The sequence below is a fragment of the Vulpes vulpes genome, chromosome 15, assembly GCF_048418805.1.
Source record: "Vulpes vulpes isolate BD-2025 chromosome 15, VulVul3, whole genome shotgun sequence".
Taxonomy (NCBI): domain Eukaryota; kingdom Metazoa; phylum Chordata; class Mammalia; order Carnivora; family Canidae; genus Vulpes; species Vulpes vulpes.
The window spans coordinates 72,517,405-72,545,040 of NC_132794.1; the positions used below are offsets into that span (position 1 = coordinate 72,517,405).

A 27,636-nucleotide genomic window follows, 5' to 3' on the forward strand; every position below is an offset into this window, starting at 1 on the left:
TGCTAATTTCCTCACCAAACCGGAATCTCCAAACACAAACATCTCTGGGAAAGCCAGTCTTGACTTTAATCCACATTAGGGTAAGTGATAGTGGGCTAAGTAAGCTGATCTTTTAGATCTGCTGCCTAGAGCAAGTTCTGGTAAAGAAGAGAGATGAGTACACCAGGGCAGCTGTGGACTACAACAAAATAAATCTGAGTGGAAACACGGGGGTTGCCGGGTGTGGCTCAGTGGGTGCGAGACAAGGACTGGTGTGAGAAAGATATTTCATCTTGTTTACAGACTTTGTATTAACAAATATCATTGGGACAACTGGTTCTATATAAGGAGGCTGTTTCCATGTCCAGGCAGGTGGCCCAGGGCCACGGGTGCTTTGCTCATCTTGTTTCAACAAATTTTATTAAATGACAAGTTCTGAATAACAGATGCCTTCGCAATTCTCCATCCCTGCCAGACTCCATCTCTTTAATGAAAACATCATTGTTGGGTATTTATCATTTGTACAATTGTATTTCAATATAACATAAGATTGTAAGATTCAAAGTCAGGTCCTTGTGTCCCTTATTTGTGGGCAGAAGGTATTGGTGATGAGGGACTGGTGGTGTGGACCTCCCAGGAAACTAGACTACTAGCTAGAGCAGGGGGTGGGCAGGCACGGTAGCACTCATCCGTTAAGGGAGTGGCCCCCTCTGGACACCAGAGTAATGAGCCTCCTCTTCAGAATTCAGGCCGAACAATTGGGCCAAGTTCATCGGACCGGGGCTCATCACCACTCAGCAACAAGCTCTGCGCTCCTCTCCCAAGCGACTACAGCAAGGTGCAGAGGGCAGGCACAGTGGTGAGGACGCGGCTGAGCAGTATCATACACAATACCCGTAAAGGATCAACCGCAGCCCCAGGCTTCTTATTTCAATGTGGTATCATTAATTCAGACTGAAGCTTTGGGATGACCAGCCCCCAAAGCTCACGTAGGTGCCTGTATTACAAATGCAAAGGACTGTGAGAGTCCAGAGGAAGTCACCTGGAAAGGCCGAGGGAGCACAAGCGGCCAAGACAGGGAACAGGGTCTGCGGCCTGCTGTCCTCTTAAGTACAGGCAAACCTTATGGGGACTGGGATTCTTCGCCTTGGATTTATCTCCTCCTGTCCTTGGCCTGGTCAATCTCACTTCTATTCCCTCTGCTCATTAGCTCAGGCACCAGAGGCTGGAAGAAGAAAGAAGGGCTCTGAAACTCAAAGCCACTTTGTTGCTGGTATGTTCCCCAGGAAACATGCATGGTGGGAGAGCAGCAAGGCAGAACCAGAGATTGCAGGATTATCTGTGGCTTTCAATGATCTGTGTTCTGAGGGTCTGATGTCAGCCATGGAGGACACAGCTGCTGTACCTTCTGCAGGCCCCAAAGCCCTAAGACGACATCTGAAATTTAAGAATAACCGTTCAACTATGAGATATGCAAAAACCTTTTGAAATACTGAGTATGCAAACTGAAGAATTTTGGTTGGTTACACGGAAGAACTTCTAGCTAGAAGGGGCACACAATTCTAAGCTGGTAACAGGGACAATTTCTCTTCTCATGGACGATCTTGGATCAAGGCCGATTACCACTGGGCATCAACTAGTTAAGGGGCACACATAAAAGAACTTGGAGAGACTCCTAAAGCACCACCCAAATGAATGCCTTGCCACGTGTTTAATAAAAAAATTTACAAATTAAAAACAAAAAACCCAGATCCTCATCTGAATCCCCCCTCCCCAAACCAAGGAACACCAAGCTTTCTCTATAAAAGCCAGATATTAAACTTTACTTAGAGACAAAACTAACAATTCTACACAGGCACTTTTATAATGACAAGGAAACACATTACCACAATTCTTTTATTGACAAAATTCAAAATGTATTAACAAATACAGTTTGGTGGGGGGGGGGGGGGGTGGAAGGGTAACAACCATCTAATGAGACGAGTGGAATTCTTTTGGGGGGATAATATTTCTCTTAATTCAGATTCAAAGTTAAGTGTTCCATTTCATCAAATTGATTGCAATGTTTCTATGTACAGATTCTTCCTAGCTCATGATACTGAAACAGGCCACTCATCCTGAATTTGACGACCCTTGTGCTAAACCAATGTCCAGGGGTGCGGAGAATCTGCAGTTTACACACTCCCCAGGTGATTCTGATGAAGGGCCATGTCTGGGACCTTGTATACTCTCATTAGGCCATTTAGGGGGTTTACGTCAGTACCTTCAATGACCAGAAAACTAAATCTCTCAAAGTCCCTACTGCCCAACCAAGGGGGCCGCTGGTTTCACGGTGGGAGAACCTAACTCTGTTGCATGCCACAACCACCCTCACAACATGGAGGATCATCACACTGCTTGGCATGCCCTGAACAAGTTGTTAAGGCGGATTAAAGGAGCTGATCCATGAGTTGTTACCAGTACACCACATTTTAGGTACAGAGGGCATACCAACTCTCTTCAGTTTTTTGGCTGTAGGTGGTGACAAATAAAAACGGAAGATGCGTTACATGCAACATCCCATAAGCCACTGCTTAAGAGTCTTCACCTTACCCAAAATGTGTACCCCAACACCTAAAAGGACAGACTTATGTCAGCCTAAACAGATTATGATGTTCTAAACCAAACTCGGAAAGTATATGGCTTCCCCCTTATCGGAGCCCCTGGTCCTGACTACCCACCTCAGTATCTTCAACCCTGAGGCCATTTAGGGGGTTCATGTCAGTACCTTCAATGACCAGAAAACTCAATCTCTCATAAGGTGGCACTGTTTTAAAGCCAGAGAAGAAAAGGCTCTTCCCCTCAGTGTCCAACAAGAAAAGGGTGCTTCAGGGGACGGCACAGAGAGTAAGAGACTGGCTGTGAGAAGCTCTCTATGCCTCAATTTCCCTGTGTGTATGTAATAGGAGGATAATAATAGTACCTACCTCACAGTGCTGCTATGGGGACTAGAGTCACTGAACCGTTTAATCCACTTAGAACTGTGCCAGGCACAGTGTGGTCCCGGGTGAGCATCTGCTATTATTATTGTTGTTATTGTTGTCCAGAACCAGAGAGGAGCTCAGAGCTGTGCCTCATCGCACCCCAGTTAGGTCTCCAAAGCTAACACCAGCACACACTGAGTACCTGAGGGCCAGGTCCATTGAGCCGGTTCTGTCACTTATTCATTACACTAGATCACTATTCTCCTTCCCCAGGTGAGGAGACTAAGGTGCAACCAGGAGGCTACCATATCCTGCCTCTTCCTAGGAGGGAGAACTCAAACTCAGGCCCGTGGGGCTCCAAACCTCAGCTTCACCGTGGAGGCCCCCAGACTCAAAACTACCACCAGCAGCAACCCGTTAACAAAACCCAACGAGCCAGGACCCTACGTAGGGAGCTGGAGCTCAGTCCTCTGCCTGTGGACCCTTGGTTGGCCTGCATCAACCGCAGTTAATATCAGGCTACGTGAACCCAATTAGGCAGTAAGTCAGCCTGGAAAACATCACGCGACGTGTTCCAAAGGTCAAAGTTAAAGCTGGCTTCCTGGGCGGCCTGTGCCAGACACTGCCATCAAAAGCTAGTCTCCTACAGACACCAGAGTCCAACCAGTGAGGTGCTTAACCAGCACTGACATCGGCTTTTAAACAGTCCCGGAGAGAAGCCAGAGACGTGACGCAGAAAGGCGGTCGGCAGAAAGACATCATTTACTTAAAAAAAAAAAAAGATAATTAAAAAAAAAAAAAAAAAAAAGAGGAAACCTTACTCTCTTGTCGGTTTGGGGTCACATCTACTCCAGTACACGGCCTTCCCCCAGGCAAAAGTGAAAGGGGGAGGCGCAGATGATAGGGCTGGGGGCAGGAGGGGCGCCCCTAGCCGGCTGCAGGGCGCTGCAGCACCCACCTGGAGCCCGGGGCGCGACCTACCTTCCCGGAGAGCCCAGCCCCGGAGGGCGTTTCCCCAGCACCGACAGCTCGTCCCTCCCGGGCGGGCGGCCGCTGTCCTCGGCTCCAGGCGGGCCCTAGAGGCGCGCGCGCGCCCCTCCCGAGCAAGACGCCTCCTGCCTGTCTCATCGCCCCCCTCCCCGCCAGTCGGCTCCTCCGAAAGAGCGCACCGGGGCGGCCAGGACGCTTTAGGGCCACACTCCACGACGTCTGAAGCGGCGGCGGGAGGAAGGGCGAGACCCCGGCGGGGAGCGGGCGGGGAGCGCGCAGGGGGGTGCGGGGAGCGCGCGGGGGGACCGTCGCCCCCCAGGAGAGCCTCGGGCCGCGCAGGGCACCCCCGGGGGTCCCCGGAGCCCGCCTCCCCCGCTGCTCCGCGTCCGGGGCCGTCGGGGCGATGGCGCAAGACTCCGCACCCCCACCCCCCGCGGCGGCAACAGCCACGGTGACAAAATGGCAGCTCGGCGCCCGGCAGTCGTGCCACCGGCGAGCAGGGCCCCGGCCCCCCGGTAACGCCTCGGCGCCCTCGGGCTCGGCCTGCGGCGGGCCTGGCCTGCACGGAAATCCCGATAACAAAACCCCCGGAGCTCCGAAGCGGCCGGGGAAGCGGAGGCCCCCGCGCCCCCCCGCCCCGCGCCCCGCGCCCCCCGCCCCGCGCGCCCCGCGCCCGCACTCGCAGCCCCGCGCCCCGCGCCCGCCGCGCCGTGGGGGAGGGGCGGGGCGGGCCGGCAGCCCGGGAACATGGCTGCTCGTCCTATTTCGGCGTCGCGGCGTGGCCAGCAGCCCCCGGATCCGAGCTGGGAGAGGCTCCGAAGGTGGGTGTGCGGGGGCCCCCGGGGGGCGGCCGCGGCGGGGAGGGGCGCCGGGGCGCCCTCCCGGAGCTGCTGGTCTTAAGGGCGCTTAGAAACGCCGCACCGGCCCCGTGGCTCCTCCTCCCCCACCCCTTTTGTCCCTCATTAGCTCGCTTTCTCGCTCCCGCGCGTCGCCGGCGGTGCCGCCCGGGCCCCCTCCGTCCCCTCCCGCGCCCCACCCCGCCTCGAGGCCGCGGGCCGGCGAGTGGGCAGGGACGCTCCGAGGCGAGGGGGCGAAGCGTGAGAACCGCTCCCGGCTCGGCTCGGCTCGGCTCGGCGCGCCGCGCCCCTCCCCCAGACACACTCGGGGAAGTTTAAAGAGCCGGTTCGACCCGCTCCCGGGCTCGCTCGCACTCGGCCCCGCGGGGCCGCGGCCGGGGCCGGGGGGGCGCGCCCGCACGCCGCGCCGGGGGGACCCCGACCCCGACCCCGACCCCGGGCCCCCCGGGCCCCGGGCTCCCCGGCCGCGCGCCCTCCCCCCCCCCGCACCGGGGGCTTCCGGAAAGTACGCGGGAAGCCCGCGGCTCCGGCCCCCTCCCCCATCACCACACCCAGCCCCCGAACCCTCCGCTGGGGTCGAGGAAGGCCGGCCGCCGGCCAGGGTCCGCGGAAAGTCCTGCCCGGCGGCGGGCGGCGGGCGGCGGGCGGCGGGCGGCGGGCGCCCCCTCCCCTCCTCCCCCGCCCTCCCCGCCCTGCGCGCCATAAGGCGCTGCACGTCTCCAGTGCACAGCTGCGTTATGACGGGGGGCGGGGGGGGCCACAAAAAGGGATCTTGTTTTCAAAAGTCTCACTCAGGTTTGGGGGAGGAACTAGAGGAAAGAGGAAGCAGCAAGGCCTGCCTTTCGGGCAGGGATTCTTCGGGCTTTCGCGGGCTGGAGGGGCGACAGGTCAGCTGCGCGCTGCGCTCCCCAAACTCCCAACTCCGTGGAACCCCGTGGAACCCCGGCTGCCCAGGCTGTCGGGGGAGGGGGAGGAGGAGGAGGAGGAGGAGGAAGGGCTGGGGGGTCCCTCCCGCCCGCGCCGCCCTGGTCCCCGCCCCGGAGCCGGGGTCTCCTCGGCGGAGCCGCCAACTCCCATAAAACACTGTTTGGAAGCGAGAGGGGGACGGGAGCCCGGCCCGGCCTTGCCCTCCGCGGGGGTGGGCTCTGCGCCCGAGCCTCCCGGCTCGCATCCGTGCAAGTTTCCTCCGGCCGCACTCCCGCCGCTGCCCGATCCAGAACGGCGGCCGGAGGCTCGGTCCCATCCCGGGGCCGCGAGCCTCCCGGGCCCGCACGACTCCGCGCCCGGCCGACACCCGGCGCGGACAAAGTTTCCGGTGCCCGCGGACCCCCGGGCGCCCAGGGGCTGCCGGCGAGCCCGCCCTGCGGAGGGGCGGGCCGGGGGCGCGGGGCCGGGGGGCAGGGGCGAGGGGGCTCCGGGACGTCGCCTTTGGGTAACTTGCAACAGCGATCGCTCGAGGCGGGGAGGCGCGGGGAGGCGCGGGGACGGCCGGTGCCTCTGCACGTTCCGAAATCCCTCCCCGCCCCCCCCCCCCCCCGCGTATCCTCCCTTCCCAAGGAGAGGAAGGAACCTCAGCATCTGGCCCGAAGGTGGGGTGGAAAGAGTGAGGGGGAAAGAGGAGGAGAGGAAGGGAGGCAGAGAAAGGGAGGGAGGGAGGGAGAGAAAGGGCGCGTTCACGAACACTACAAAGTTACAAATATGGCTCCCCCGTCTCTCGCCTCATCACTGCAAAGAAACGAAGACGCACTTTAAACTCGAGCCCTGCCCGACTGCGCCGCGCCCCCTCCCCACGCGCTCCCCCCGGGGGCCTCGGCCCACATTTATCAGAAACTAAACCGGACTCGCGGAGCCCAAAACTTATTGTGTGTGTGTGTGTGTGTGTGTGTGTGTGTGTGCGTGTGTGTGCGCGAGCGAGCGAGGAGAGGGGAGAAAGGGAGGGGGGCGGAAGGGGACTCATTTATGAAATATTAAAAAAAAACCCTTTTTTGTTGTTGTTGTTAGATGCGGGAGGCAGCCCCCCTCCTCCTCCCCCCTCGCTAATCTCCCCCCCCCCACCCCCCAGCAGACGCGAGTCCGGGAGCAGCGAGCTCGGGGGCTTATTCCGCCTCGCTCTCTCCGACCCGAACGCGTGCGCCCGCCGGCCTCCCGGGGTGCACACTCGCACCCACACTCGCACACGCGGGAGCACACGCACAGGTAGTCACACACCAAGGGCAGCGGCGGCGGCAGCCGGAACGGGCTCGGATGGCACTGCAACCCCCCAACCTTGCAATTCATTTGCAGTCCCGACCCCCAAACCCACGCCTCCCGGGCGCCCCCCCTCAAAAAAAAGTGCCTTCCGCCCCCCCTCCACCCCCCGACGCACACACACACACAAAGTAGGAGAATGGACCGACAGAGATATTTTTGGCAAATGCTCACATCAGAGGGCGTCCTGTTCCGCAGCTCTAAATGAATCCGTTTGTCCATGTCCATCTCTCGCGCTCTCTCTCTGCAGAGGCTCCCGCGCCGGCGGAATTCAATCAATAAACCCCGAACCCACGGCCGCGCGTTTTAGGACTTTGAAGGCTCAACCAGCTCCGCTCGGTTCTCGAGCCCCCAGCACCCGCGGCGCACACTAACCTGATCACGGTGGAGGCGGGACCTGCGGCCCGGCGGATGAGCGGCAACGGCGGGAGCCAATCGCCGCCCAGGGTCTCCGGGCAACAGCCAATGGTGGCGGCGGCGGGGGGGGAAGGGACCAATGGGCGGGCTGCGCAGCCGGCCAGGGAGGCTCAGCCATTTGGTTGTGGTGCCGGAGACGGACCCCTTTAGATTTCGGGGCGGCTGAGGAGCGCGGCGGCTGCTCGGCGGCGGAGCTGGGGGGGTGGGCAGGATGGCGGGGGAAGGGAAGGTGACTGCGCCTGGAGGGCCGAGCCGCTCGGCCCCGCCAGCCCGCTGCCGCCGCTGCGTGTGGCCGGGGGCGGGGCCGCAGGTGCGTTACTGGGGGGGAGGGGCGCGGCCGGAGGGGTCGGGGTCGGGGTCGGGGTCCCTCGCGGGGCCGGGCTGCAGAGGGGGCGGCGGCGGGCGGGGGGCCGTGGGGCCGTGGGGCCGTGGGGCCGCCGCCGGCCGGGCGGGCGGGCGGGCGGGCGGATGGGAGGCCTGCAAAGAGGGGGAGGGGTCAAGGGTGCAGCGGGGGAGGGGCTGGTCATTTTCTGGGTCCCGCGGGCCGAGCCGGTGGAGCGCGGCTGCTGCCCTCCGCCTCCCGCGCGGCCTCCCACCCCCGGGCTGCGCCCCGCGCCCCGCGCCCCGCGCCCTCCGCCCTCCTCCCTCCTCCAGCCGCGGCCATCGCCGCCCCTCTAATAAACGAGCACATGAAAGCAAGATGCGTCCACCTTTGGATGACTCCCCCTCCCCCCGCGGTCGTGACCCCCTCTCCACGGAGGGGCTTTTCCATCTGCCGTCACATGAGGTCAGCCTGGAAGGAGCGATCACCAGGAGACACCCAGGACCTTGCTGGGTCAATAAATGAATGAAGACCGCGGATTAAGGATGGTTGCCGAATATACCGAATATTAAAAAGTGGGAAAGGAAGGTGCCAATTAAGAACTCCCGGTTTTCTGGATCCGACATCCTTTATGGGTTTTTGTAGACCTAGGGAAAGAAAACGGCGCACAGTTTAATCTAATGGTTTGGTTCAATTTGGGTTGCCAAAGAGGCTCTATTTGGAGCACTTTCTCCAGGTGTTACGGTTTGCTTGCTTTGGGGTCTTTTTCTTTCTTTCTTTCTTTCTTTCTTTCTTTCTTTCTTTCTTTCTTTCTTTCTTTCTTTCTTTTTCTTTCTTTCTCCTTTCTTTCTCTCTCTCTTTTTTTTTCTTTTCTTTTTTTCTTTTCTTTTCTTTTCCTTTTTTAATCACATTAGTTGTAAAACCTAAAAGCCTGCATTCCCACTGGGTTACCCACTCCTTAAGGCCAGGCCTCGGACCTTGTCATTTACTAAGTTGGCTGCCTGGGGCTGTTAATAAATCTTGGGGATTGTTGTCAACAAGGACAGATACATCTTTACCTTTCCACACTGTTGTTCAGTGCTTCTACACCTTTCCTTATGCACACCGTGTTTTTTTGTTTTTTGGTTTTTTGTTTTTTAATTGAGGGAGATACATTGTGTTTGTTTTTCAGGTACATGGGTTCAAGGGAGAGGGAAACCAGTATATGTATGTTGCAAATTCGAAATATTGTTACATAACACCAATACAGTGTTTCATTCTTGAGCACATAAAGTTTAGTGGGAGACATAAAGTGACAGAATGTAAATAAAACGCACATACAGAGTGCTCACGCAAGGGAAGAAACCGAAGTTAACTTTCATATTGTAACCTGATGGATTGTAAACGTAAAATCCTACAGCTAAGCATTTTGCTCCGTGAATTTTTCTTTCCCATAAAGTGATAGGCGGGATTTGAAAAGTGATAATGTTTACTCTGAGTAGCTGGGAAATGCAAATAAAAATGGAAAGTCATTGTTTTATTTCATCTGGGTATAAATAGTATGATGTATTGGACTTGTTGATTTAGCCGACATATTTACCCTCCTCGGTTTTGTTAATCTTATTGAACTCAATTTGTGTAGTTGGAATTCATTTATTTTTAAATTGTATTGGCCTTGTTATAGAACATACAGGGACCCCAAATTACCTCTCTTTGCCAGAGTCGGTTGTTATTTCTGGATATGGCATTTAAGGTTGTTTTAAAACAGAGCTCTTCATCACACACACATTAGGTCAATATGAGGTGTAGGAACTATGCAACATAGGAGTACTGAAGTTTACCTTCTCTTTGACGGCAAATACTTGTCTTCAATTTGAATTATCAACCACAAATAAGTCCACACTGCTAGCAATCTGATACAGAACAGTGCCTTTCAAGAGGAGTAATCCTTTAAAAGCCAACCAATCAAATGCAGAGATGTTCCTGATCCAGCTCTGCTAAACAGCAGCAAGTAAAGCTCATCTTATAAAGATCTGAAGAGGATGACTTGGAAGCCCAGACCCCCACTAAAGAGGGTGTACAGGAACAAATTACGGTTGGAATTGAAAAAAACTATGGCTTGACCACTAAACCAAAAGCATTAAACTTAACAGTTGTTTTTAGAAGCATTATTATACATTTTGATAACATTCTGTAGTGGTGTTAGAAAACCGAAAGAAATCTTCACTAGATTCCAATCTTACAGAAGTTGAAATATCCAAAAAGTACATATAACCAATTGAATACTTTGCATCTTTCCAAAAATACTTTGAAAAAGCAGAGCTCCTCGCACTCTTACAAATATATTTGTAGTTTTTTTCTAAGAAAATTGTATTAATTTTGACTATTTCTGATCAAAAGGAAGTCGGAATTGAATTCAGCTAAAGCGATGCCATTTTTTCCCCATGCTACTTGACCAAATGTTAAAAAAAAAAAAAAAAAAAAAGACCAAACCGCTCTTACATTCCTTATCTTGCAGATTTGTTTCTTAAATAGAATTTCGTTGCATATTCTAGTAGTAAATAAATGCTCTGAATGGGTCCGAATATCAGAAGATAGAGTAAGAAGAGAAGCCCGTTCTACAATGGGAGTTAGGTTATGAAAGCTGCAGTCCGTAACTTCTGGAACTGGATTGGATTCACACTGAGAAGAATAAATGAGATACAATTCAAAGGCTTGAGCCCACTGGGAGAAAGCCTTCAAGTCAGGAAAGCTCTCTTCCTGCCTTCCAGGATATTCCAGAATATCTTCCTTCAAGAACCATTCCAAACAAACAAGCGTCCTATTTTGTTCTCTAAGAAGCACGAGCAATGGGTGTCTTAGCTTCTTGATATGGGTTGCAAAGGACTGTTTCATAAATAACCCACCATGATGCTGCTGCTGCCATTTAAGCTCTTTGCCCTTGTTTGGTCTCCAAAGATGGAGACCCTCTGGGTAGCATTCATTTTTTGAGTTGAGCTAATGTATTCACAGTTCAACTTTTTGTTCTTCAGCTTGAATCACATACATTGGAAGCTGGCCATAGTACTTTTTCACCTACATCGTGGTTCTGCTGCCTGGACCCCAAAAGACAATGCTGTGGAAAGGCTCCAGCTTAATTATGTTCTCTTTTGTCTTTCTATATAAATAGCTTTTAGAAATGTAGATTATTCTTTTGAAATCCTTGCTAACAAATGTGAAGACTACTGCATTTTGATTTGAATAGCAAAGGAACTTTGAGGTCCAGGATCTAAAAAGTTAACTATTAATTCGTTTACCTAATACAGCATTGGGTGGTTTGGTTTGGTTTGATTTATTTAGTTAGTTAGTTATTGAAGTTATCTTTTCATTGGGTTGAACGTGGAGAAAAAGCACTGTTAGATGAAAAGTCATGCAATTTTTAAAAATAGCAAAAAATCTTAACACCAGCTTAAAGATGGTTTATTTTGAAAAGGGGAGAAAAAAAAAAACCCAACCACAACTATCACCTGCACACTAGTTTGGAAATCCCTAGAAATGTTTTGAATCCAATTCTTAAATATATTTATTCACAATAATCTGGGAGTAGCGATAAAAGAAAGTTTGATGACCATTCACCAAGAAGAAAACCAGAGCTATACGCTCTTCTTTCTAGAATTAAGATATGATTTATAAAGGTTAAAAAATAGATACCTTAAAGGCAAATAATGGAACGAGGAGCCAGTAGAAACAAGACTGGCTAAAGGCAAGCAAGGATGAAAAAACAGAAAGGCAATTAATTTAGAACCTGCTCTTTTTTTTTTTTTTTTTTTTTTTTTAGTCTACCTGCAGTTGAAGTTTGCCTCTGAAGAAAAAAAGGTACTAAAGTCTATTAAAATATAAGAGATAGAAAACAGACTTTCCAAGAACTTTTAATATATTTACTATTTGGCAAGTAGTATTTCTAATTATAAGCCCAAAATGGTCCTGGTTACCTACTTTGTGGCAGCAGTTATTTGTACACATAAGTAACAATTTTAAAATATAAATCCTACAGCTCATCTTGAATTAGAGATCAATTTCATGCGTTCTGAGAAATTAGTAATTTTTAAGTGAATTCCTAGTTGAAATAGTGGTCCTCGGAAGAGTATATCTATAGCCTAAATTTTCTATGGAAATCCTGAATCCTAGCAACTTGAATATAAAAATGATGCCTCCATTTGCACATGACCAAACTAAGGTGGCCATGGTAGGTGCAGGAGGACTTTTACCCAGCACAGAACACAGGCTTTGCTCTCCTGGATTAGTTCTGCCCTAAGAATGTACCTGAAATCATTTTATATGCTTTCACTTCTACATATATTTATTCAAAAGAAACTTGAGTAAGTGTGACAAATATTTTTTACTAGGCTGGACCAACTCCTCATGCCTGTGTTAATGTTCATATGAAGAAGAAATGCTATAGATGAAGCTATTATAATACCAGGCAAATAGCAAGCATGTGATTGCAGTGTGGTAGAGCTTTCTGTAATACCTAAAGAAAGAAACAATATATTCATATGCCCAGGAAAAAGTTGGGGAGAGTCTGCACCAGAATATGTTTCAAAAAAATTTTTTTTACAAAGTTTCTCTGGGTTAGAGTGTTACAGTGTTTTTTGCTTATATTTTCTAAGTTTTTCAGTGGGTTGGACATGGAGAAAAAGCACTGTTGGATGAAGACAGTCATGCGATTTTTAAAAATTAATAGTAGTTGATATAGTTGATAATTTTTGCAATAAGATTTTTAAGGTTTTTTTTTTTTTTTTTTAGTTTTTTTAAATGGCAATAGAAGTATAGCAGATTTGGGGGATGTTTGTGCCAGCTAGAATTCTTGGTTGCAGACAACAGAAGTTTTCCCTGACCAATGCAAGCAGAAAGCAATTTCATACAAGGCAATCACAGAACCTAAGAAGAACAAGGCCCAGGAAAAAAGCAGGAACCCGGGGAAGCTGGACAACCTGGTGCTGCCAAGATGGTGTTCCTTGTATGGTCTGCAGAGGACAGCACACCACCTCCCGCAACCCCAACCTCAGAAGTCATCTCTGGACTGTGGCTGCACCCCTCCACTGCTGCAAGCGACCTCTCAGGAGCCTCCATTTTTGTGTCACTCCTTCAAGGTTCAAAGCTCTTGCCAGGAACATTTGCAGATGCCCCAGCTGTGAGGGAAAATGATTATCTGCCCTCTTTAGTTTCTACAGCGGAATGTGTGACCCTGTTGCCTATCTATTTTAGGATTCTGCCCAAAGAGATGCTAGGAGACCAAAGGTAAAATCCACTAAAGTATTCTGATTGAACAATACTGTGAAGGTTTCCTAGTAATCCAAATTACTCCCCTCTTAGCTCTTCTCTGCCTCCCTACTACTTACCAGGAAGAGACTCGCTATGGTCTGAATATTTGCACACACACCTACCACCCCTCAGATTCACATGTTGAAATCCTAATCCCCAAGGTGATGTTACTAGTAGGGGCCTCCTAGTAGGAGGTGCCTGGATCATGAAGCTGGACCCTCAGGATGGAGATTCATGCCTTTATTAAAGAGGACCTTCAGGGCTCCCTTGTCCTTCTACCAATGAGGATAGAGCAAGAAGTACAACTCAGAAGAGGGTGGCCCCTGATCTCAGACTTTCAGCCTCCAGAACTGTGAAAAAAAATAAATGCCTTGTTTGTTTAGAAACCACCCCATCTGGTATTTTGTCATAGCAGCCCAACCAGACAAGACTGCATCATCTACCTGGGATCAACCTAAAACAGAGCTAATACCTGAAATCTTTAATTTAATTCAAATGATTCCCTCTCCAAATCCCAGGCCATAATAAACAATCTATTATTGTTGGTGTCAATGGAATACTTAACTGATCATAACTTTAAGACTTTGAGAAGAAGGCTCTCCAGTAGCGATATCTGATTTTAAGTCACAAAGAATTTAGTCCTGAGGCATACACTGAAGATAGTAATAATCTCTTATATCTAATAATCTGTTCCAGCTCGTGAGTAAAGGCAGCAATCTCTGGATATCAAGCAATAGAAGATCTTGAGTAGTGATGTATTTATTACTGCTGATGGGTTTCCATCTGCCACTCTGAGAACACGTTCAGGCTCAAGTGCAGGACGAAGCTGAAGTGGATGAGATTTGTTGTAAAAATTTATTGGGAGTAGGCAAGTGGTCACAGGCTAAGTAAGGGATCATAAAAGGATGCAGTCACTTTAAGGACAATTTTGAGGAAAAAATGCTGATGGCGAAAGAAATGTCAAAACCACAAACACATCAAAGAGGCCCATATTCCTGGGAACAGAGAGGAAGGCCATAAAGGATCTGCTTATAGAAAACATATTAATCCTGGGGTACTATCCTCTTTCCTCTTGCCCCCCATCATCTCAGGTCACTTAGCGCAGATTGCTTTTCAGCTAGAAAAAGCAAATGCTTGCAAGGACTCTGAACAATGTTACAGGAATTCAACTGTTTGTGAGTTTGATTGGTATAACTATTAAACTGTTACATGAATAGAAGTTCCTTACAAATGGCAATAACTTCTCTCCAGACATGCAGTGCTAAAGATTCTGTTCATTGACACACAAGCAGGCAGGCTCTTCATGACCGACAGTTTTAGTAATTTATTTAAATTTAACTTTGTACTCAGATGACTGAATGCAAATTGTGGCAGACTACTAATTATTCAACAAGATCTATTTCCTCTTCTTCCTGGACACAAAGCTGGATTGCGCTTCCCTACTGCCCCTGTAGTTAGGTCAGGCCATATGACTCTTAGGCCATGAAGTGTTCCTAGAAGTGACGTTTGCTGCTTTGATGCCTTAAACCTCCAATGTATTGGCCTGCTGAGTTGAAGGTGACAAAGAACCTGAGGAACCACATGTTATTCTTGAGGATGGAACCTGCCTCAGCTTGAGTGTCCAAAGAGAACCTGACCACCAACCTGTTCGCTTGCTAATCAAGAGACAACCGGTGACCAAGAGAGAAACTTTGATGGTACAGTGCCAATACCTGTTTGATTTATTACTGCAACCTATGCTAACTAATACACTAATAAAGTTGTGTTTCCAGTCTTAGTTTTCTATCCATTTATGATTTTGTAGATGAATTGCATATTTCAAATATTTATTATTGTATTTGCAGTATATCTTTGAATTATAAGTTCTCAGAAGCACCATAAAACAGTCATAAAAGAATCATATGAAGTCACAAGGACTTAACGAAGAAAAGATAATTGTAAGAGAGTCTATAGAAGAGACACACAAATATATCTCTTTCTCTCACAGTTAGTGCTTGGTTCATAGTAGGCGTGAAATAAATGTCTGTTGGCTCATCAATAAATGAGCCTCCCTCCCAAGCTCCAGGCTGACATTTCCATTGCCCATGAGGCAGTTCCAAACAGCTCTCCTCAGGAACATCCACAGAACATTCCCCAAACTAATCTCTGTCAGCCTCTCTCTGCTCTGGCTGCACCAAAATACCATCATGCTCCTCCTCTCCCATTCTTATCAGTGGCACCCTTGGAGTTGTTCTCTGTTGACTCACATAGCCAAAGAGTCACCTCATCTTCTAAGTTTTATTCCCCAAATATCTTTGCTCCCTTCAGCCCACTTTCTCTGCTCTAAGAGTGCTCTAACCTCCCTCGCGTCCACATTGACCCAATGTGACAGTAGTACTCAGGCCTCTGGGTTTTTTTTTTTTTTTTCACCAGTAACATTTCCAAAAAAAAGGTGTTTTAAGGACCAACATAGCATCACCAACTTTTACTTTTGCCAGGTAAAAAACTTTTTTATGGCTGAGATATATAGACTATTGAGATATATTACATTTTCTTTATCCATTTACTGTTGATGGACACTTAAGTTGTTTCCATGTCTTGGCTAATGTAAAAAAATGCTGCAATAAACATGGGCATTTATCATTTATTTGTTTATAGACTGTTTTAAAAATGGTAATATATAAGGGCACCTGGGTGGCTCAGTTGGTTAAGTGTCTGACTTCGGCCAGGTCATGATCCCAGGATCCTGGAATGGAGCCCTGCATTGGGCACCCTGTTCAATAGGGTGTCTGCCTCTCCCGCTGCCCCTCCTGCTCATTCTCTCTCTCTCTCTCTCTCTCTCTCTCTCTCCCTCTCTCATAAATAAATAAAATCTTTTTAAAAACATGGTCATGTAAGGAGGACTCAGATTCAGAATATAGGTGAGTCATTTACATTACATATATTTAATTTTATGCAAACTCACTACAGGGTCCAAGACTTTCTACTCAAGTAGTTGGAAACTCTTCTGTGGGCTAGCACTCGTCCTAACATCCTTTTGTGGCTGGAGGAATGTTTCTGAGCTCCAGTAACAGTGCTCCTATGATCAACAACAGCCTCTCAGTTTCTGGTGGCTCCCCTCCACCCACCCCCCCCACCCACCCCCGCAGCCTTTCATTTAAACTCCCAACAAGAAGACCCCACATTACCTTCCCATTGCTACCTCTAGTTTCCAGACAAACTGGACCTTCCGCTATTCCCTTCTTTTCTATCTTTGACTATGTGTTTTTTCCCAGCTTATGTATTCTTTTTTCCCCCTACCAGTCAAAATTCTACCCAAAATTTAAGACCAAATTTGATGCCACTGCTTTTATGAAACCTTTTCTGATCCACCCAAACAAACAAAATCTTTCCTCTCCTTGATTTCCATAACACTATAATGGGCAGCAGGAGGCCAGTGCTTCCAGGTGCTATTTTTTTTTACCCCTCCCAAAATAAATCCTTGAAGATAAGAATAATGTTTAACCTGTTTTTGTTACTCCTGGCTTATTTGAACATCAAATATTCAATACATACTTTGTGAATAAGTAAATGTTTTGAACATGGTGGACACCCTATTTTTAAAAAGTCCCTTTGACACATTTAAATAACTTTATTCTTCAGTGTCAAGTAAATAGCAATAGGATATTGGTGAAACAGGGATTGCTAAGTAACTTCTTTATTCTTTCCAACATGAGAGAAACAAAAATAAATCCTTGTTTCTATGACCATAACACAGAAGCTTTCCTACTATAAAAATTTTATTTTAGACTTCTACCCTGGAATTGTCTTGCCTTTTATTTTAGGTTCCTACCCAGGATTGAACTGTCTTACAGGCAATTTGTAAGAGAGATGGGAATTACAGAGCTCACTAACTCTGATTTTGCGTCTATGCCAATTTTAGGGAGGGTACACATCTTTTGTTCCTTTGGATTTTGCGTTCAGCAAAAAAAGCAAGAAGAAATGAGATGACAAAGCTCAAAGACCTGAAACTATAAAACTCCTAGAAGAAAACACAGGGCATAAACTTCTTGACATTGGTCTTGGCAATGATTTTTTGGATTTGACACCAAAAGCAAAGGCAACAAAAGCAAAAATAAACAAGTGGGATTACATCAACTAAAAAGCTTCTGCACAGCAAAGGAAACCACCAACAAAATGAAAAGGCACAAAATGGAAGAAAATATTTGTAAATCATATATCCAAGAAGGGGATAATATCCCAAATATATAAAGAATGCATACAACTCAGTAACAAGCAATCTGATCAACAAAATGAGCAGAGGGGGGCTCCTGGCTGGCTCAATTGGTGGAGCATGTGACTCTTGATCTCAGTGTTGGGGGTCCAAGCCCCACGTTGCATATAGAGGTTACTTAAAAATAAAATCTTGAAAACAAAAAACAAACAAAATAGCCAGATCTGAATAGACATTTTCCAAAGAAGACATACAAAAGGCGGACAGGTACATGGTGCCCCACATCACTAATCATCAGGGAAATGCAAATCCAAACGACAAGAAGCTATCACATCACACCTGTTAGAATGGCTATCGTCAAAAAGACAAGAGATAACAAGTGTTGGTGAGGATGTGGAGGAAAGGGACCCTTGTGCAGTGTCAGAAATGTAGACCGGTTGAGCTGCTATGAAAAACAGTATGGAGTTTCCAGAAAAAATTAAAAATGGAGCTACCTACCATATGATCCCACAATTCCACTTTTGGAATATGTCTGAACGAAATGAAATCACTATTTTGAAAAGATATCTGTACCCCCATGTCCGTTGCAACATTATTTACAATAGACTGGACCTAAGTATACATCAATGAATGAATGGATAAAGAAAAATGTGAGAATCTACCTATGACTCAGTCATAACAAAAAATAGGAAATTCTGCTGTTTGCAACAACATGGACAGAACTTGAGGATATGCTAACTTATGCTAAATGGAGTAAGTCAGAAAAAGAAATATTACATGATCTCGCTTATATGTGGAATTTTAAAAATCCAAACTCACAGTTACCGAGCTTGTCAGAGGCAGGGGGGTTGGGGGCTGGACACAGTGTGTGAAGGTCATACAGTACAAACTTCCAGTTATAAAATAAATAAGTTCTGGAGATTTAATGTACACCATGGTGACTATAGTTATTACTGCATCCTATATTTAATAGTTGTTAAGAGAATGGATCTTGAAAGTTCTTATCACATACACACATAAATTATACCTATTTGTGGTGATGGATGCTAACTAAACTGACTGTAGTAATCATTTTGCAATATGTACATATATCAAATTATCATGTTAGTGGGGTACCTGGGTGGCTCAGTCGGTTGAGCGTCTGCCTTCAGCTCAGATCATGCTTCCAGGGTCCTGGGATGGAGCCCTACATCAGGCTCCCTGCTCAGTGGGGGGTCTGCTTCTCTCTCTCCCTCTACCCCTCCCCCTGCTCATGCTCTCTTTCTCTCACTCTCTCTGAAATAAATAAAATCTTTTTAAAAAACTATGTTATTAAAACTCATACAATGTCATATGTTAATTATATCTCAGTACAAATGGCAAAAAGTTTAGATGTAAAAAATATTTTTTTTAGCTTTTTAAAAAGATTTATTTATTTCAGAGAGAGAGAGAGAGAGAGAGAATGTGTGTACATAAGCGCAAGCTTGGGGGAGGAGGCATAGGGAGGGAATCTCCAAGCAGACTCCCTGCTGAGTGTCCCTATTTTTTTTTTTTTTAGATTTTTTTTAAAAAAGAAAGAATGAGGGGTACTTGGGTGGCTTAGTCAGTTAAGCACATGACTTGATTTTGGCTCAGGTCATGATCTTGGGGTTATGAGATCGAGCCCTAGCTCTGGCTCTGCACTCAATGGAAAGTCCATTTGAGGTTCTTCCTCTCCCTCTGCCCCTCCTGCTCATGTGCTCTCTATCTCTAAAATAAATAAATAAAACTTAAAAAAATTAAAAAGAAGGAATGAGATGACAAAGCTCACCCATTTCATTCCTCTCTAACAACTGAAGGAAATCTGAGCACTTGTACTTCCATGCTCTATATTTGACCAAAGAAACCTAACTTTTGCCTCTCACAGTCTATAAAAATCAATATGATATAAATGTTTTAGGTTTACTCCAATTATATGAAAAGGAAATTTAGCAAAGACTGGGATGAGTACATTTTATTAAGCTCTTCACTTTTATGGAAGGTGTGGAAATAAAGAACAGAACCCTATAAAAATATAGGACTTTCAATCTGGGATTTGAATTTGACCAAGAAAATTTGGTAAGAGGCTCTTTATGTTTAGCCTGGCACTACAGCTAGAGTCTGAGAATAAACATAATGCTTCTTTAAATTAATTCCTTTTAAAAGATGAATCTATTGACTTCCAGCTCTAGTTATGATTGAGTGCCTGACATTGGACTCACCTTCTGCTGTAAACAATAAAAGCTAGACAAATGTGGGCATTTGAACAGACAACAATTGCAGGCATTGAACAGAAACCAAGGTAGGGTTCTTATCCTTCAGAAAAAAGAAGCACATGAGGTCAACCCTGCATTCATCACGGGGCTATGGAGCCCAAAGAGGGAACAGCATGTCTCTGGGCAGAGGAAATAGAGCTCAGAGCACAGGCCGGCTAACACAGATGGGTTCAGAGGGCAAGGTGCCTTAGAGGAGGTGGCTGCAGAGACAGAACCCTCTAAAATTGCATGAAAACTTCCCTTTGGTACTTGGCCCACTGTTAAGATGTGTATGAGCAGGGCAAGACTGCAGGAGACCCCACAGGGAAGTTTCTGGGAGGCTGAAAGTTGAACAGATTTCAGAGGTTGCACAATTATGGGAGACATGAGAGGTGAGGCCCAGCCTCGTGTAGAACATATAAACATTCATAGATATGTAGGCATGAATAGAGACCCCAGAGAGGTCACATCTGGGATTAAGGGCCATGAAATACCAATGTTAACAGGAGTTTGGAAGAAGTAGGCTCCAGTCCATATGGAGGACTTTGAGATGTTCAAGACTTGAGTGGAGGAAGTCACTGCAGATGTGGTGTAAACAGCAATGGAACTGGAATTACAAGTGGAGTCTGAAGGTGAGACTGAATTGCTGCCATCTCATGATCAAACTTGAAAGGATCAGGAATTGCCTCTTACGGGTGAGCAAAGAAGGTGGTTTCTTGAGCTGGAATCTACTCTTGTGAAGATGCTGTGTAAACTGTTAAAATGACAACAAAAGATTTAGAATATGACATCAAGTTAGTTGATAGAACAGAATCAGGGTTTGAGACCATTGACTCCAGTTTGGAAGACTATGCAGAAAATGCTATCAAGCAGCATTGTGTGCTACGGAGAAATAGTTCGTGAAAGGAAGAGTCCGTTGATGCAGCCAACTTCACTGTTGTCTTATTTTAAGAAATTGCCACAGCCACCCCAAACTTCAGTAATTGCCACCCAAATCTGACAGCAGCCATCAACAGCAAACAAGACCCTCCACCAGCAAAAAGATAATGACTCATTAAAAGCTCAGATGCTAGGTAGCATTTTTTAGCAATAACATTTTTTACTTAAGGTATGTACATTGTTTTTTAGACATAATTCTGTTGCACATTTAATAGAATATAGGGTAAGTATAGCTTTTCTAGGCACTGGGAAACCAAACAATTCATTTAACTCTACTGTTTTCTTCACTTTATTGTGGTGGTCTGAAATGAAACCCACAACATCTCTGGTATGCCTGTATACTGCAAATGATAAACATTGTGGAAAAATATAGGAAAGACCTAAATAAATGGAAATATATAATATTCATTTAATAAAAAACTCAATTTTATTGAAATGGCAACTTGCCCCAGTTTGGTCTATATATTTAACATCCTCCTAATCCAATTCCCAGGCAGCATTTTTTGTAGCTAATCAACAAGCTGATTCTAAAATCTGTATGGAGGGGATTCCTGGGTGGCTCAGCGGTTTGGTGCCTACCTTTGGCCCAGGATGCAATCCTGGAGTCCCGGGATCGAGTCCCATGTTGGGCTCCCAGCATGGAGCCTGCTTCTCCTTCCTCCTGTGTCTCTGCCTCTCTCTCTCTCTCTCTCTCTCTCTCTCTCTCTCTGTCTATCATAAATAAATAAATGAATGAATCTTAAAGAAGGAAAAACTATAAAATCTGTATGGGAACCCAAAAGATCTAGCAGAAACCAACTTGAAAAAGAACAAAAGTGGAGGACTCACACTACCTGATTATAATGGTACAGTAATCAAGTATAATGGGGGTATTGATGTATTAGTAGAGGACAAATCGATGTAATAGTATTACATTAGAGAATACAGAAATGTAAGTGTCACATATAGAGTTTACAGAAATAAATCCACATGTATACAATGATTGATTCTTGACAAAAAGATCCAAGGTCATTCATCAGAAAATGAAAATCCTTTTTTAACAGAAAGTACTGGTACAACTGGATATCTGCATGGAAAAAAATAACCTTGGCCTTGGTCTCACAGCATAAAGAAAAATTAATTTGAGGATCAGAGACCTAACTATAAAGGCTGAACTTTAAAGCTTTTAAAAGAAAAAACGGAAAAAGATTTTCCTGAATTTGCAGTAGGCAGATTTCGGATAGGACACAAAACGCTAGCCGTAAAATTAAAACTCATAAGTTGAACCTCATAAAAAGTAAAAATTTTACCATTAAGATAATAAGAGGCAAGCCATAGAGTGGTTAAATACACCCTCGATATATACATTTTAAAAGGACTTGAATCCAGAATATATGAAGAATCCTTACAAATCAATAAGGCAAAGGGAAAAAAAAACCCTCAAGTAGACATTTATGAAAAGAAGTACAAATAGCCAATAAGCACATAAAAGAAGCTCTTAATCATTATTAATCAAAGATAGCACTCTAGAAACATAATGAGACACTATGTCATACCCTTTAGAATAACTAACATTTAAAGGAATGACAATAGATCCATATCCCTTTCTCTTTCCCTTTGCTTCCCAAATGACTTCAGTCCTAAAGCCGTTATGTGGAGCAGAGCAAAGTGGGTGCCACGTGATGGAGATATGGGGGAAGAGGCAGCCACAATGGGTTAGAACAGTGTATCAGAACTCCAGCAGAGTGAGGGGAGCAAGCCTGTTTAAGGGCAGTCCTGTATGGCATATTAGAGCATAAGCAAGGTAAGATAGGTGCTCACACAGAGTTAGATGTCAGAGCCTGAACAGGAAGAGCAGAGAGTCCATATGGGAGATAGCCCAACATGGGGAGTTAGAGCCTGAACGAGTGAGAAGAGAAGGTGTACATGTGAAGGTGGCCCAGAGAATCAGAGCCTAAGTGACCTAAGGAGAACATCCACTTGAACAAGAGGACCAAGGCAGGATTTCAGAACCTGAGCAAGTAGAGGAGGGTGTCCTGGTAGAAGAGTAATCTAGAGTGGAGTATCAGAGAGTAAGTATAGTAAGGAGGGTGACCACACTGGGGAGGAGATAGCAGTGGACATGGGAGATTGGATACATTCAGTGTGCTGATCAAATAAATATAAGGATAACACACGTCAGAGAAAAGAGTTACAAATATGGAAAGTGGGAAAACTAAAGTGAACCATAGGAGTTGGGCTGGAATTGAAGTACTGATGTAGACTTATGGTTTTCAAAAATATAAAGAGGTATAGAAATAAGCATAGATTGGGGCGCCTGGGTAGCCCAGTCAGTTGAGAGTCTGACTCTTGATTTCAGCTCAAGTCATGATCTCAGGATTGTGGAGCCTGTTTAAGATTCTCTCTCTCTCTCTCTCTCTCAATAAATAAATAAACAAACAAACAAATAAATAAATATTAAAAATTCTCTCTCCTCGCCCTCTGCCCTTTCCCCAACCCCACCCCTACTTGTGCACACATGCATGCACGCTTTCTCAAAAAAAGGGAAAAATAAACATAGATGTAAATGTGTGCATTTGGTGTATGTGTGTATCCATCCACATATTCCCTAGTTTTCTCCTGAGACAGGCACTAGGAGTAGTGACATGCGAATAACAATGAGCACACCAAGTGCCTAAATCTTGGTTTCTAAATACCATCCTCCATTAAAAGAAACTAAGGCTCTTCAGAGAATGGCTCATTCTCAGTTCAAGGCAATAGTGAATGTTCTTGTGCCAGAAATTAGAGAACTGTTTCAAGAATGATGGGACATTTCAAAAGGACAGAGTAGCCAGCTTATTAGAGCATAAGCAAGGGCCAAATAGGTACAATTTGAGTATCAAAATAAACGATAGTAATAGATTATTGGCCCCCTGAAGAACATAGGAAACCATAGTCCATATCTATAAATTAGTAAATGAACAAACTAAAAGATTTGGAAGCAATTAAATAGTTACCTAATATCAGAGTACTTCCCCACAAAAATATTAACTACAAAGAGAAAAGAGTAACTTTATATTGGAGAAACCATGCAGATACCACCTTATTCAAATGATCAAAGTAAATATTATCAGTAAGGGAACAAATTAAAGTCATATACCTTCTATGATAATCTTGCCAAAGCTGTGTACATTGGATACAATTACAAAGAAACATCAAATGGCCCCAAACTTTTGGTCATTTTACAATAAAATTGGCTTGAAATCTTTAAAAAAGGCAACCTATTGAGGTACTTGACTGGCTCAGTTGGTTAAATGTCTGACATTTGGTTTATGGCTCAGGTCATGATCTCAGGGTTGTGAGATTGAGCCCACATTGGGCTCTTCACTCAGCATGGAGCCTTCTTAGGATTCTCCCTCTCCTTCTCCCTCTGCCCATTCCCACTCTTACTTTTGCTCTCAAGAAATAAAAAATAAAAATTAAAAGAATTAAAAAAATAAAAATAAAAAAGGCAACTTGAGATAAGCTCCACTTTGATGGAGACTAAAAAAATTTGACAATTAAATGCAACAGGATCCTTTTACTAGAAATAATATTAGGAAAATTGTTAAATAGTGCATACTGTCTGAGGATTATGTTTGTTGTGCACCAAGATTAACTTCCTAATTTTGATCATCATGTAGGAGAATGTCTTTGAATGTATAAAATACATACTTAAGAATTGCAGGGAGGCAGGGATGGAGCATCAGGTTGGCAACTTATTCTAAAATGGTGAAGGAAAATGTTCTTTATACTGTACTTGCCAGTTGTGTGATTGTGCTAAAACTTTAACAAAATATATTAGAAATATAATCACAGACAAAAGGTAATACCAAGTTTTGGTGAGAATGTGAAGCAGCTATTCCACACTGCTCGTGGATGGTTAAATGGTACAACTAGTTTGAAAAACTGTATGTCAGTTTCTTATAAAATTAAAGTTACACCTACCCTATGCCCCAGTAATTCCACTCCAGAAATGCCTACAAAAAATCTTGTACTAGAATGTTCTTAGTAGATTTATTTGATATAACCTCAAACTGGAAAGAACTCCTACATCCATCATAAGTGAACAGATAAATAAACTGTGATTTATCCATGCACTGGAAAACTATTCAGCAATAAATAGAAGTGCTAATACACAGAATAACATGGATGACCCTCAAAAGAATTATGTTGAGTGAAAGAAGCCAGACATTTAGTGAGTTTATACTTAAGATTCCATTTTTTTTTAATTTTTTTTATTTATTTATGATAGTCACACAGAGAGAGAGAGAGAGGCAGAGACACAGGCAGAGGGAGAAGCAGGCTCCATGCACCGGGAGCCCGACGTGGGATTCGATCCTGGGTCTCCAGGATCGCGCCCTGGGCCAAAGGCAGGCGCCAAACCACTGCGCCACCCAGGGATCCCTAAGATTCCATTTATATGAAGTTTAAGAACAGTCAAAACAAGACCAAAGAGATTGAAATTGGAATAGCTGTTGCTTTGGGGAAATGGGGATTGACCAGAAAGGGGCAAGAAAGAACTTTTTGGGTGCCGAAATATTTTGTAGCTTGATTGGCTGATGGTTATATGGGCATATATATTTGTCAAAACTCATCAAACTGTACATTTAAAATCTATGCATATTATTTTTTGTAAACTCAATTTAAAAAGGGGCACATGGGTGGCTCAGTCAGTTCAGCATCAGACTCTTGATTTCTGCTCAGGTCATGGTCTCAGGGTTGTGGGATGGAGCCCAGCTTCTAGCTCCAAGCTCAGTGCTTAGCGAGGAGTCTGCTTGAGATTCTCTATCTCCCTCTGCCCTTCCTTGCCATGCTCAGGTGTGCACTAATAAATAAATCTTCAAAAAATAAGATAAAAAATAAAAAGCTAAATTTAAAAAAAAATTCACTAAATCATCAGCAGCGGTCACCTTTAAGGGGTAAGATTTTTTCATTTTCCACATTATATGGAAATGTATTTCTGAAGTGTTTGAACTTTCTTCAACATGCATGTCTTAATTAAAGAGCCACATTTAGAATTTAAAAATAGGGATCCCTGGGTGGCGCAGCGGTTTGGCGCCTGCCTTTGGCCCAGGGCGCGATCCTGGAGACCCGGGATCGAATCCCACATCAGGCTCCCGGTGCATGGAGCTTGCTTCTCCCTCCGCCTGTGTCTCTGCCTCTCTCTCTCTCTGTGACTATCATAAATAAATAAAAAAAATTTAAAAAAAAATCTAAAAATAATTTTTTAAAGATTTTATTTATTTATTCATGAGGAACACAGAGAGAGACATAGGCAGAGGGAGAAGCAGGTTCCTCGCAAGGAGCCCAATGTGGAACTCAATTCCTGGACTCTGGGATCAGGCCCTGAGCTGAAGGCAGATGCTCAACCACTGAGCCACTCAGGCATCCCTAGAATCTAAAAATCTAATTACATAAAGGTAGGATTTGTCCAAAGGATGCTCAAGCAACTAGTTGTTTCAGGGGAAAATTAAGTTAGATCTTCCTTTAATATATGCCCCCCAAAAAGCTCAGGTAAGTCAAAGAGGTAATGTATAAAATCAAGCCGTAATTTTAAATCAAGCCACAAATAACAGAAAATAGAGGTTAGTATTTATCTTATTTCCGAATGGCAAATAAACTAATATTGAAAGCAATGTTAGGAATTCGAAAGGAATAGATGTTTGCTTACATAAAAGCAGTAAGGTGTATAATAAGACTCTATGCAAGCAAAATTAAATGCAACAAGACGTTGGGAGAATTTATAAAAACATGGTATTTGACAGACTTACAGGCAAAGCATGTGAATTCTAGAAAGGAAGGAAAATAGGTAGAAAGAAGGAGGGAGAGCAAGAGGAAAAGGAAGGAAAGAAGGAAAAAAGAGGGTAAGGGAAGAGAGAGAAGAGGAGCAGAAGGGAGGGGGAAGGAAAAAGAAGGGGGAGGAGAAGGACAGAAATTAGGATGGGAAGGAAGAGACAGAGAAAGAGCACAATCTTGGCTAATCAACAAGTGCATAAAGACCAAGCCTGAAATTTTACCTGGCAAATCAGCAAGCATCAGAGTCACATTCTGGTATGTGATGGCAGTCATGGGCTGTCCTGGCAGGGAAGACAAATTCCGGGTCACTACCTGTAGGAGTGCAAATTGCTACACTTCTGGAATCCAACCTGGCAACGTGTATTCACAGCCTTTCCCATGTGTATACTCTTTGAACCAGAAATATCACTTTTTCGAGGCTGCCTAAAGGACGTGATCGTTAAGAATCGCTCTTTTCGGGATGATTCATAATTGCCAAAAGACGGTCTTAAACGGTAGCCTAAGTGCCAACATTATGGGACTGCACTTCGTCAAATCACAGGATACCTGTTCGATGGATTACTCTTCTACCATTAAATGGAGCTTATAAGTGAGGTTTTAATGACACTTTTTTTTTTTTTTAATGCCCACGATGCATGAAGACTAGCCGGGCTGGCTCCGGTTTGCCTCCGAGAAACAGAATTTCCCACAGGTGCAGAAACACCGCCTCTAGACACACCCCCTCCCTCGCACGCCACGCCCCCCTTGTATTTTAAATATATCAAACGTTAAATGGTACCTCTGCCCCACAGACACATGTATTAGTCAAGGTTTGTGCCGCAGAACACAAGCCACTCCGCGTCTTCTGGGTCCTGGGTGCGACCCTGCAGCAGCGCCCGCGGGGGCTGGAGCAGAGGAGGGAGCCGCGCGGGGGAAGTCGCCGCCGGGGCTCGGGGGCCGCAGGCGCGCTCAGCCCGAAGCCGGGCAGCCTCGGCGACTGTCGCGGCCGCCACCGCCTCTGCAGGACCACCGAGCCCCTCGCCCGTCTCTACCTTCCAGATTCCCCCCCCCCCCCCCCCCCGCAATTCCTCTCCTGCAAACTCCCAACCTCCAGGTGCGGGGCATTCTGGGAAATGTAGTTCGCGGCTGCTCTGCATTGCGGAAAAGGGGTGGACAGGATGCGGGGTGCTCCGGGAGCCTCTCCAGCATCACCCTCCCTCCTACTCACCTGTCCGAGCCCCGCGACTAGTCAGGAGGCCACAGGTGTTAGGGTCCAACAGAAAGACACTCCGGTTAGGGGTGACAGAGGTGGTTGGTAGCACACATTTTATTATTAAAATAGCTCATTTTTTTGCACGTGTGAGGCACTTCCAGCTTATTTTATTACAATTTTGCAAAGCAGAACACAGCATGGAGCTGT

The 27,636-nt window shown here is 45.8% G+C and overlaps 2 protein-coding genes and 1 long non-coding RNA gene across 7 annotated transcripts in view; 1 reads left to right on the forward strand and 2 right to left on the reverse strand.

The window, feature by feature from the left end:
- Nucleotides 1-7,341, reverse strand: part of ANP32A (acidic nuclear phosphoprotein 32 family member A) — a 37,850-nt gene extending 30,509 nt beyond the window's left edge. Inside the window, exon 1 of one of the 2 annotated variants that reach the window (XM_026013940.2) lies at nt 7,211-7,341. In XM_026013940.2, the coding sequence (XP_025869725.1) occupies nt 7,211-7,264 (54 nt within the window). In that variant the 5' untranslated portion in view covers nt 7,265-7,341. Of the gene's footprint in view, nt 1-3,923; nt 4,164-7,210 lie in introns of those variants that run through there. The other variant, XM_026013859.2, reaches the window with a different exon arrangement.
- On the forward strand, nt 4,336-15,684 carry LOC140595660 (uncharacterized). Of its 4 annotated transcripts, none has more exons than XM_072738970.1 (3): nt 4,336-4,753; nt 11,572-11,609; nt 12,611-14,835. In XM_072738970.1, the coding sequence occupies exons 1-3, from the start codon at nt 4,336-4,338 to the stop codon at nt 12,929-12,931; spliced, it is 777 nt and encodes a 258-aa protein (XP_072595071.1). In that variant the 3' UTR covers nt 12,932-14,835. The 4 variants fall into 4 exon arrangements, 2 of the variants coding, with proteins under 2 accessions (XP_072595071.1, XP_072595070.1); XR_011997445.1 differs by having other exon boundaries at nt 4,651-4,753; nt 12,540-15,684; XM_072738969.1 differs by lacking the exons at nt 11,572-11,609; nt 12,611-14,835 and adding an exon at nt 7,287-7,426.
- On the reverse strand, nt 8,352-27,128 carry LOC140595661 (uncharacterized). The gene is made up of 3 exons (XR_011997447.1): nt 27,016-27,128; nt 26,459-26,518; nt 8,352-8,422 (listed from the first exon to the last, which is right to left on the reverse strand). It is a non-coding gene; the product is annotated as an uncharacterized lncRNA (long non-coding RNA).
- Nucleotides 27,129-27,636: the final 508 nt, after the last annotated feature.

Coding starts and splice junctions, on each gene's coding strand:
- LOC140595660 (XM_072738970.1), top strand. CDS start 4,336: ATGGCGCAAGACTCCGCACCCCCACCCCCCGCGGCGGCAACAGCCACG. Junction 4,754..11,571: donor AGCTGGGAGAGGCTCCGAAG/GTGGGTGTGCGG, acceptor TTTTTTTTTTAG/TCTACCTGCAGTTGAAGTTT. Junction 11,610..12,610: donor TTGCCTCTGAAGAAAAAAAG/GTACTAAAGTCT, acceptor TCTTGGTTGCAG/ACAACAGAAGTTTTCCCTGA.